Below are 10213 nucleotides of genomic sequence, written 5' to 3'. Positions count from 1 at the left end.
TTACATGTACAACAGGGAAGAATAGAAGGGGGAACTTTTTACTCAGACGTGATAGGCAGTGGCAAGTATATAATTTCCATCCACCAAAGTAGTACTTCCTTCAGCATGTTGTCTTGCTTTTGATGCCTTCTCTTTCCTAGGGGAGAACAGTGGCTGGACTAGAAGAACAATGTTTCTCTGTTTGCTCCCCTAAAGGCCACCAGACTTCTGCCATGGCGTGCAAACAGCACCAAAGGAGCAGGAGAGTGTCCAGCATTTATATGCTAGGTCCTAAGGCAGTGATGATTTCCTTTGTCCTTAAAACAGTGGATGTGTGTTGAAGACAGGAGTCCTAATGATGCCCCAGACTTTGAAAAGAACAGTTGTGCAGGGTTAGCTGCTCTCTTTGGGAAGCAGAAAAAGGTTTGGCCTTTCAGCAGCTCACATCGGATGGAGTGAGAAGACTGGTGGAATGGGACAGTTACAACCTTGTGGTTCAGATGTTGCAGGTGTTTTTTTGCCTTGATGATCTTTGAGTTTCTATCACAGTGAGGATCCCAGTAGGCACAGTAGTAAGTAGCAGCATCAGTTGGAATGACATCTTTTATTGTAAGAACACACCGTCTCTGACCAGAAATTCTTTCAACCATATATCTGCTTGCTTGAAAGCCAGTTTCAATGGTAGGTTTTCCTCCTGAAAGGAACAAGAGCCTCTTTGGAGCTTCACCCTCCTTCTGCAGATACCAGTGTATGACAGCACTATCAAAATTTGCCCCTAATGTTTGAATTTCACATGTCATTCGTGCACTTTTTTGGAACTTGGTGATGGATATAGGACTCTGCACGGGAATTTCCTGTGCAAATCCATCTAGAAAAAAGGAAAAATGATGTCATTAGCTGGAATTCAGTGAAAGATGCCTGTTAGCATAGCCATGAGTGCCTGTGAGGAAAGGTAGAATAAGAAGGAAGTACTTACAAGACCAAGTGGCTGTGGCAACAAGCACTACCAGCAGTAGCATGTTTGCTTGCCACACTCTGCTCTTGTTGAGACTGAGAAGAGAGTGAAAGGGATGCCAGATGGGGAGGGACTGTGTTGTGTGGAAGGAGGAGGTGACTCTTTAGAATGGTCTTCAGCAATGGGTCTTCTGTGTGCAAGAGGATGGGTGCCTTTGCAGAAAACCCTCTCCAGGCTGCCACATGCTAAAATTGGTTAAAAGGCTGTAGTCCTGTCTGCTTTCCAAGTAAATATGAAAAACATTGGTAAATCCAAGGATGGTGGCCCTATAAAACTCGAGTCAGAGCAACTGAGAAAAGGTTGCAAGTGAGAGCAGCTATGTATCGTGGAGTGAAGGTATCAGCCTGGAGGTGACCCTGGTGGGCAGTGTGTGTGTACCATCACCCGAGGGGTGCAGAGAGGTGCATAGTGTCTGAGTGGGTGGGAGGCATTCCCCCATCCTGTTAGGAACCACCCTTTGCTGCTTCACCTTAGTCACGTAGCTGCAGAGTACAGAAGTGCCTGGAGTGCCCCTGTGCAGGTGGTGCCCTCCACCAAGGCAGCTGAGGCCATCAGCCTGCAGCAACCAGGGCAGCTGCATGGCAGGGACTTGCTTCCACTTTGGCTTAGGTTGTGGGAGGAAATGCACAGCTGCAGGATTTCAGTTTCTAAGCTCAGCTGAGATGCAAACGCTCACTGGAAAAAAGACTGGAAAACAAAAGAGAGAAGCTGCTGTCAACAGCCGTGGCAGAGAGACTTCTCAATGAGGCGGTCTGGTGCTGTGAGGGACTCCCCTGTGATTGGTGGGCCCGGGCTGCAACTCACCAGGCAGGAAGGAAATGAATTTGTTCGGCCTCCCTCCTGCTGGCAGCTGGCTACATGCAGTGAGCTGGTGGTAACCACACATTGCTAAGTGCTTTGGAAATGTGCCTGTGAATGCAGGGTTCCAGGAAGAGTCAGGCTAGGAGAGACACCTGCCTCTGTGTGGAGGCAATGGAAAGGGTCCCCTTATTCCCAACAGGAAAGCCTGTTTAATTTTGTGTCTGGCCACCCTGAGGTAGGTGAGAAGGAGAAATTACTTAAAGACTGGCAGAGCACAACAAAGTGACAAGGAAGAGAGAACTGAGAAACAGATTTTAAGGTGAAGTGGGGAGGAGGGGCGAGGAAAAGACCGCTTATCTCAGCAGCATCCCATGACAGTCTCCTGTGTGGGCAACTGTAGTTAATCAGAGAGAAAACTGCACTGTCAATTGTATATTGAGGACCTGAAATCAAGCCCATGTTGCAAAAAACTGCCATGCATGAAACAGTAGCAGTACATTGATATTCTTCTGATCACACAGCAGAATTATCCCAGGCACCTGATCCCAGATGAAGAGTAAAGAAATATGGCAGTGATTGCATCAGTGATTAAATGCCTAATTTACAGACACTATCTAGGTTTTGTGCTGTAGTTTTCTAACACAGTAAGTCTCCCAGTAGGAATAATTACAGACCAAACATAATGATGTCTATGCCAAGAGGACACATGAAATGGCCAGAATAGTGTTCTACAAAATAATTTTCCAGATTCAAATTATCACTAAATCACTTGTCACAGATGAAATGGCCAAAATCCAAGCACTTTGTAGAGTGCTTCATTACCTAAAGCTGTCTAAATAGCTTCCCCTTTGTAAATCAATGCTACTAATCCTGATCAATTCTACTAATCCTGTCCATCACCTTCCCAGGGATTGAGATAGGGCTAGCCTGCCTGTAGTTACCCAGGTCTTCCTTTTTGTCTTTCTTGAAAACAGGAGTGACATTTGTTTTCTTCTGGTCTTTAAGAACCTGTATTGGTTGTTGTGAGCTTTCAAAGACAAGTGAGAGTCTTTGCAGAGGCATTGGCCAGCTTGCTCAGCACTTGTGGGTGCACCCCATCAGTGGCCACAAACTTATGTGTGTTCAGTTTAAGTGCTCAGTAATCTCATCCACCAAAGAGTATGTCTTTCTTGCTCCAGACTTTATGTCTGGTCTCAGGGGCCTGAGATTCCTGAAGGCCATTCTTAAGTGTGAATACTGAGGCAAAGGAAATACTGAGTACCTTGGCTTTCCCATGTCATTTATCACCAGTTTCCCTGCCCTACTTAGCAGCTTTCCCTCATCTTTCTTTTGCTGCTTGGTGTATTTGTATAATTCTTTCTTGTTCCCCTTTACATCATTTGCAAAATTCAATTCAAGCTGGGCTATTTCTTTCCTGAAATCCCTGCATAGTTGAACAGCAGGCCCTGGATCACCAGCCTATGCACACTTCATTTTTATGCCTAAATTCTGTCAGTAGCTTTTTGCTCATCCATGAGGGAGTCCTACTGACTCTACTTGATTTTCTAGTTGTCAGGATGGACCCTTCTTGAGCTTGGAGGAGACTCTTGAATACCAACCAGCTCTCCTGGACACCTCTTCTCTCCAGGGCTGTATCCAAAGGGACTCTTTCAAGCAGATCTCTGAAGAACTCTAAAGTCTGCTCCCCTGAAGTCCAGGGTTGAGGTCCTGCCTTTTGCTCTGCTGTCTTCCCTCAGGAGTCTGATCTCCAGTGGGTCATGGTCACTGCAGCCAAGGCTGGCCCTGACCTTTCCATCCTCAACAAATTCTCCACTGTCTGTGAGTTGGAGGTCCAGCAGAGCACTTTTCCTTGTTGGCTGCTCAGTCACCTGTGTCAGGAAGTTGCTCTCAACTCCCACCAGAAACCTCTTTGGTTGTGAGAAATCCTCAGATCCAAAGGATACAAAGACAAAAGGTGACTGAAGTTAATATCTGAGGTCACATGCAGTACAACCTGTGTTTCAAATAGTTGAGGAGGACAGAAACATCTATAGCAAGACATTATAGACTCAAATCACACAGAAAGTTGAGCAAAAACAGTGCCTGTGGAGCTGTAAACCCATCACCATGGAGGTATTTGGGCTCCATTTTTAAGGTCCAGATGTATTAGAGGAATATCTCAAAGGATATTGAACATGAGCACTCTAACCTAGTTCAGAAACTTGAAGACATAAAAGTATATCAGTGTTCTGACCAGCTGTCAGGAAAATGCCATCTTTCCTAGAACCGGTCTGTGATTGTAGAATCTGATTTGTAAAACTCAGTACACTTAACCCAAAGGCTCTGAGAGGCTCTGCTTGCCTGGGGCATAGCTCATGGCTGAGGATTTCAGTTATATCTTGGACACATCAGGTGAGGGACTGTGACAATAAAAATAGGTCTTCTGGGCTGTTATAGGAATTTGTAGTGACTGAAATGCAAAGGAAGACAAAAGAAAAATATGAAGAAGGATGTGCAAGATCACCTGGTCTTCTTTCCCTCTTTCATATTCCTGTATTTTTTTTCAAAAGAAAGCACTGTGGGGATGGAGACGTTGCTCTGCTTGATAGCATTTTAACAGAGAAGAGATTTATAGCTCCCACACAGAGACTGGCTGTGGTCACTGTCAGGTGAGTGCTTTCAGTAAAATTAAGCCTTCATTTTAAGAGCAGTGTTTCATATATCTACTTTTAAGAGACAGGAAGACTCCAGTTTCTGGATGTTGCAGATGCGTGTGAGTACTGAAGTGATATAGTGATTGTTAACATTATATATTTAATAGTTGTCATAAGATGCTGTTTTTCCTCTCCTGCTGCAGAGTTCAGAGCTTGTGGTTCAGAGCACAAAGTACCTTTTTGTGTGGCTTATCTTTGATCACCTAATGCTGTGCTGTAGTGCCAATATGCACAGTAGTAAGTGCCAGAATCCCTTGGGGTTAAAGACTTTATCGTGAGACCATATAAGGGCTGAGTAGCATCCTTTTGGACTTCAAATCTATTTCTATCATTGCTGTCATCAAAAGCAGATGTATGTCCTGACAAGTACAGTATCCTCTTTGGTGGCTCTCCAGGAAGCTGCTTGTACCAGTGCACAATGTCTTCATTCATCAGTCGGCATGACATGCTGGCAGATCTGCCCTTCATCTGATGGTGCACCTCTGGGGTTTGCACTGGCGCTGACTGCATGTCTCCACCTGGAAGTGGAAGCAGAGAAATTATGTGAGGGGATAAGCTCCTGGAGTTTGGAATCAGGACTGTATTCACTGTACACAGGAAGAAGAGGGGAAAGGAAAAAAGAGCTTACGAGACCAAAATGAAGTTGCAAGAAGGACTAGAAGCAGCAACATGCTGCCTGTGCAGATTAAACCTGGAAATGAAATAGAGACAGAAATGTTACAGAGCCCTTCAGGTGGAGAGAGGAGGAAATGACTCATTCAGTACATCCAATGGTTGTTCTTCAACTCGCTACCACCGAGGATGTTAAATTTACAGACAAGCTAAACCACAGCAGTAACAGTGGAGAAAGGACATAAAATACTCAATCTGAAAAAAATTTCTTCATCTATCTACCTACTACAACTCATTTCAGATTTATATACTGAGCACACACATAAAACCTCAAGTTGTTCAATCTGGCCCATCCCAGGGATGTTGTCCTCTCTTCAGACACCTCAAAACTTCCCAGAAGCATGTTTCACCAGTCTTTCCTAGAACATTATGGAATCATATAATAATAGAATGATTTGTGTTGCAAAAGAACTTACAGATCATCTAGTTACCACCTTGACCCCATCGGCAGGGACGTCACCCAGCTGGATCAGCTTGCACAGGACCCCATCCAACCTGGCCTTGAACACTTCCAAGGGATCTGGCATCCACAGCTTCCCTGGGCTGTCTGTTCCAGAGCCTCACCACCCTTTCATTAAAGAACTTCCTACTATCTAATCTAAAGTTCCCCTCTTTTAGTTAAAAACTATTCTTCCTTGTCCTATCACCATCTACCAGCCCGTGTAAAGAGTCACTCTCCATATTTTCATAGGTCCCCTTTAAGTACTGCAAGGCTGCAATAAGGTCTCCCTGGAGCATTTTATAGCCTGTCACTAGTGGTGTCCCCAAGGGTAAAGTACTGGGCTCAGTATTGTTTAAACTTGTTCATCAATGTCTTGGACGAAGGGACAGAGGCCTCCTCAGCTAGTTCACTGATAGCACAAAGGGGGGGGAGTCACTGATACGTAATGATATTTAATGATATCTGTCTGTCTATCTATCTATCTATCTATCTACCTGTCTATATTGTTCTTAAAAAGAACGTGCGTTGGTAATTTCCCTGTGCATTGAGGGTTACCAATACATAAAATGACATATAAACATCCAACTGCACTGACTAGCCATGATCCATTTCTTTTGAAGATCCCTGTGTTCCTTTAACTCTCTCAGGTTATTGCATGAAATAAGGAGTTCCTCTGGTAGTAGTGACCTGACAACAGTGAGATGGTTGGGTATGTACTGGGTTCAAGTGCCTGCCTTCCTTGATAACAGGGCTGTAGCACCAAATAGGAAAAATACAGCTGGTGGCTCTATTGCAAGAGAGCCCTAGTGGCTGTGGCAAAGCCAGGATGAAGCATGCATTTCCGCCAGCCAGCTATTTGCTGCCCCCTGCTTTTTCTTGTGCTTTCCCTCATTTCAGAGCGCTGAAAAAATGCCCTGCAAAGACTTTACAGCGGATGGTCCCTTGGATAGCAGCCACCACACATCATACTCTTCCCTGAGAAAAATGTCATATTTTATGACCCAAAAGAGAGAATCTTCTGGATAATTTTTAGGCCTTTGTCAATAGCAGTGTTCACAAATAAATCTCATCTCACAACTAGTACAGAAAGTTCATATTGTTCTGTTGTCCTTGTGATAAATACATGAATTTGTGTCAAGTCCTGTAGTGCAGACATATCTCTAATGAAAGAACAAAAAAACCACTCACATGGACATGGGGTTGTGAATACCATTGCCACATAGGTGAAATTTCACTTTGGCTCTCCTCACAGCTGTCTGGCTGAGCAGTGCTGTGTTACCATTTCCATATCCCTGCTTCAGTTTGCCATTTTCCGTTGTAAAAGGTCTTCACTATCCTTTCTTGAAACAGTCTTTTCAGGTGTTGCCCAGATCCTTGCCTATAAGAAGGAGTCATTATATCATAAGCATTAAGATGGGAGTGACTACTGATAAGTATCACCCATATCTCCACCATCACCTGGATCTGAAGCCTCCCAGGCTAGATCTTCAGTGTGAATATCTTCCTCCTATGCTACCTCCTCGCTATTGCTTCATTTTTGCTTTCTCAGACTTTATTTGGGAAAGTATCTGTATTATTCAAAGACAATCTGTGTTACCATATAATTTAGCTGCAAGGTCATCACCCACAGGAGTGCTCCTTTTCCCTAGCAGAGAGCAATACCAGCTGGGTTGTAGCATACTGCACATCTTTGCATTTTTCCTTGTCTGATATTCATATAAACATACTCAGCATAAACTTGTTGGGATGTTTTAGAGGCAGGAACTTGCAATTATCATTCTTTGCATTTGACAGAAAGCCTGCCCCTCAAGGTATAGGTAGCTTTCTGTACAGGCTGCTTGTCATCTGCTAGTTCTGTGGGACTGCAAGTAGGAAGAGTAGTAGGTACCTTCATAGTTGGAGTTGATGTCATTGATTGTGAAAGTGCAGACATTTATACCTTTCTTCAAAGAAGAATACTTGTTCTTATAGGAATCGTCACCATAAGAAGCTGAACATGTTCCGATATACAGAATCTGTTCAGGAGCTCTGGAGGGCACATGTCGGTACCAATGGATATACACGTACTGGAAGCCAGATATGCCCTCGGCTATACAGTCAATCAATGCAGTGGCAGTGTGCCCTCCGGTAACAGATACTTGACTCTGCTTCAGAAGCACTTGTTCATCTAGAAACAAGGAGAGAAAACAGAACAAATACTCTTAGCTTGCTATGCATTCACATTCAGAAATATGGAATGCTTCCTGCAGCTGCCCCATACCATGGTGACAAAGGGAACCTGCAAGACCAGGCTGCAGCCAGGGCCAGGGGAGGAAGCAGCAGCATTCCGAGAGGTCTTGCTGATGTCTGCCTCCAGGAGGAAGGTAACAGCACTACTGGCAGGAGCTGAGGAAAGGAAATGACTCACATGGGCATAATCTGGAGCGGCTGCCCTGGCTACAGGTGGGTTTTTGAGACTAAGCAGCTTGATTGAGCCCCTCTAAATGTTAACAGTCAGATTACAGCTTTTACACAAGTGGCACAAACCTTCTCTCTCTATCTCTCCCTTTCCCTTCCCTGCTCCCCACCGCCCTAATTACCTTAACTATTTACAGAGTAATTTTGTGGTCTGAAGCAAATTTTAGCACTGCCTTTAGAGTAGTTGAAATGCCTGGACTATTCTTTGGTCTATTAGACCAAGGAAATGGACTTTTTCTCAGGTCCCGTAAGAATAAAATGTAAAAAAATCCCCACAAATCATGGAGCTTAATGAATTGGAGGGGTCTGAAAATACTGCTTATAACACAGATTGAATGCTGAAGATCAGGAAAATACACAGCAGACATTTGGGAGCTCAAAAGCAGTATCGTTGTGTTTGTGGCTGCTTCTTGTCACAGGTAAGGTAAGATGCAACACTTCAGGGTGGCTTCTCCAAATGCTGGGTATTATGCAAAGAAACACGAATGCTTTGCAGCCCCCACAGGCTTAGTTTAAAAGAAAGACAACTAGGGCAAGCAAAATATAGAAACCATTTTCTGCAATTCAAAGTCATTCTTCAGAGGCAAGGTCACTGTTTGTTCCCTTGGAAAGAAAACTTCCCCTTTCTCTGTTGTTGTAATGTTATTTTACTTATGCCAGCTAGATTTTTCTTTTTTTCAAGAATTTTCACACAGATTTAGTAACTGATGTCCTACAGGAAGTTGCGACAGGAACTTGATCTTTCAATCTTCTGTGAAATGCAACCACCACCCCAGTGCTCAGTGTGCTCTGGAAACCCCATAGTGGAGACTGGCAATACTGGGTCCTTTGGGATCAGAACATAATGGCCCCGTGACTTTATCTATCTGTTGTTTTTCCATAAACAGAAAGAGCTGAAATAACTTATATGAATGACTCTCTGTTGGCAAAAATAAAAATATCCATTCTATAGCTGCAGTCTTACTGCTCTGTAGGATGAGTCAATAAGGAGACTTGTGTCTTAACCTAATAGAAGCTTTGATCAACTCCAAACAGAAAACTAAGAGAAAATAAAACCAGATTCTCTACTGACAGGGAAGTACAAAACAGGTATATTACATCTGTGGTCTTAAGTGGTGCTTCAAGTTTATTTTCACTTGTATCCTTCCGTTATGCCACACAAATGATGTAACTGGGGATTTATTCCAAAGATGTAACTTGGAGAGTAATGGGAATAGAAAGCATTCTCCTGCCCTTAGGTAGCCCAGCCTGCCGTCCTGTAAACCCACTCAGAGGCAATCCATCCAGACCTATAAAAATCCTCTTTCTGTTGACAAAGTGAAATAACAGCTCTGCTGGTACTGGGTGTAGTGTGCAAAGCTCAGCAGCATCTTTGGTATCTGGCTGCCTGATTCAAGGCTGGTGGGAAAAGCAGGGTGGTGATGTTCCTGTATGCTGTCAAACACTGCAGGATCTGGTTTCAAAAGCAGAGCAGTCTTTGTGCAGGTCCCCTATGGCTTTCTGCTGCTGTGCATCCCACCTAGCGCAGTAGTAGGTGGCGGAGTCTTGCAGAGTTATTTTGCTCACTGTCAGGGTGCAGACAGATTTGCTGAGATCCTTCTCAACACTAAACTTCCCCTCATCTGACTGGTTTTCGAGGAAAATCCTGGAGGACATGTAGGCAACACGCTCTGGAGCTGCACTGGCCCTCTTTCGGTACCAGTGAATGAAAACGTTGCTAAAATCAGGACTGGAGACGTGGCAGTTGATTATCACTGTTTTACCTTCTGACTTTGTGATGGATATGGGGGTTTGCTGCAAGTCTTGTGCAGAGACACCTGTGGCAAAAAAAGAGAAAAATTAGAGGCATGAACCTGAGATAAGAGAGCATACCCTTTGCACTGGTGGATGTGCAGGCAGCAGGATGAGCAGGGCACATACAGGAAAAAACAGCTGCCAAGAAGAAAGCGCTTAGCAGCCACATTGTCACTGGTCTCCTTAAGGCTTCCTTGCAGGGATAGGGTCAGGGCCAGCCTCTGGAGGGGGTGAAGCAGATCTGAGTGGCAGAAAACCATCCAATGAGGCTGTGCCAGCTGCAAGTGGTTAAATAATGACGCACACGCCATTTCCTTTGGTATACGCTTAAACCGAAGAAGAAAAAAAATCCAAACCCCA

General features: G+C 44.3%; 1 protein-coding gene and 2 gene segments (V, D, J or C); all 3 read right to left on the bottom strand.

The window, feature by feature from the left end:
• The window catches only part of LOC113964073 (immunoglobulin kappa light chain), a 23176-nt gene extending 17537 nt beyond the window's left edge, over positions 1–5639 (bottom strand). Inside the window, exons 1-3 of the mRNA XM_027675885.1 lie at positions 5407–5639; positions 5117–5179; positions 4682–5006 (exon numbers count right to left, since the gene is read on the bottom strand). Of these exons, the coding sequence (XP_027531686.1) occupies positions 4682–5006; positions 5117–5179; positions 5407–5503 (485 nt within the window). The 5' untranslated portion in view covers positions 5504–5639. The remainder of the gene's footprint in view (positions 1–4681; positions 5007–5116; positions 5180–5406) is intronic.
• Positions 78–1330, bottom strand: LOC113964074. The segment is given in 2 exon segments: positions 78–847; positions 956–1330. Coding segments are annotated over 2 exon segments (627 nt in total).
• A 3836-nt stretch (positions 5640–9475) lies between the features above and the next one.
• On the bottom strand, positions 9476–10043 carry LOC113964076. The segment is given in 2 exon segments: positions 9476–9876; positions 9980–10043. Coding segments are annotated over 2 exon segments (423 nt in total).
• Between the last annotated feature and the right edge of the window lie 170 nt (positions 10044–10213).

Source organism: Neopelma chrysocephalum, unplaced genomic scaffold (assembly GCF_003984885.1).
Source record: "Neopelma chrysocephalum unplaced genomic scaffold, ASM398488v2 Primary Assembly neopelma1_26, whole genome shotgun sequence".
In the NCBI taxonomy this organism is placed as follows: Eukaryota; Metazoa; Chordata; class Aves; order Passeriformes; family Pipridae; genus Neopelma; species Neopelma chrysocephalum.
The sequence above is the reverse complement of the archived record's forward strand: the minus strand, read 5'-3'. Positions and strand labels throughout refer to the sequence as shown.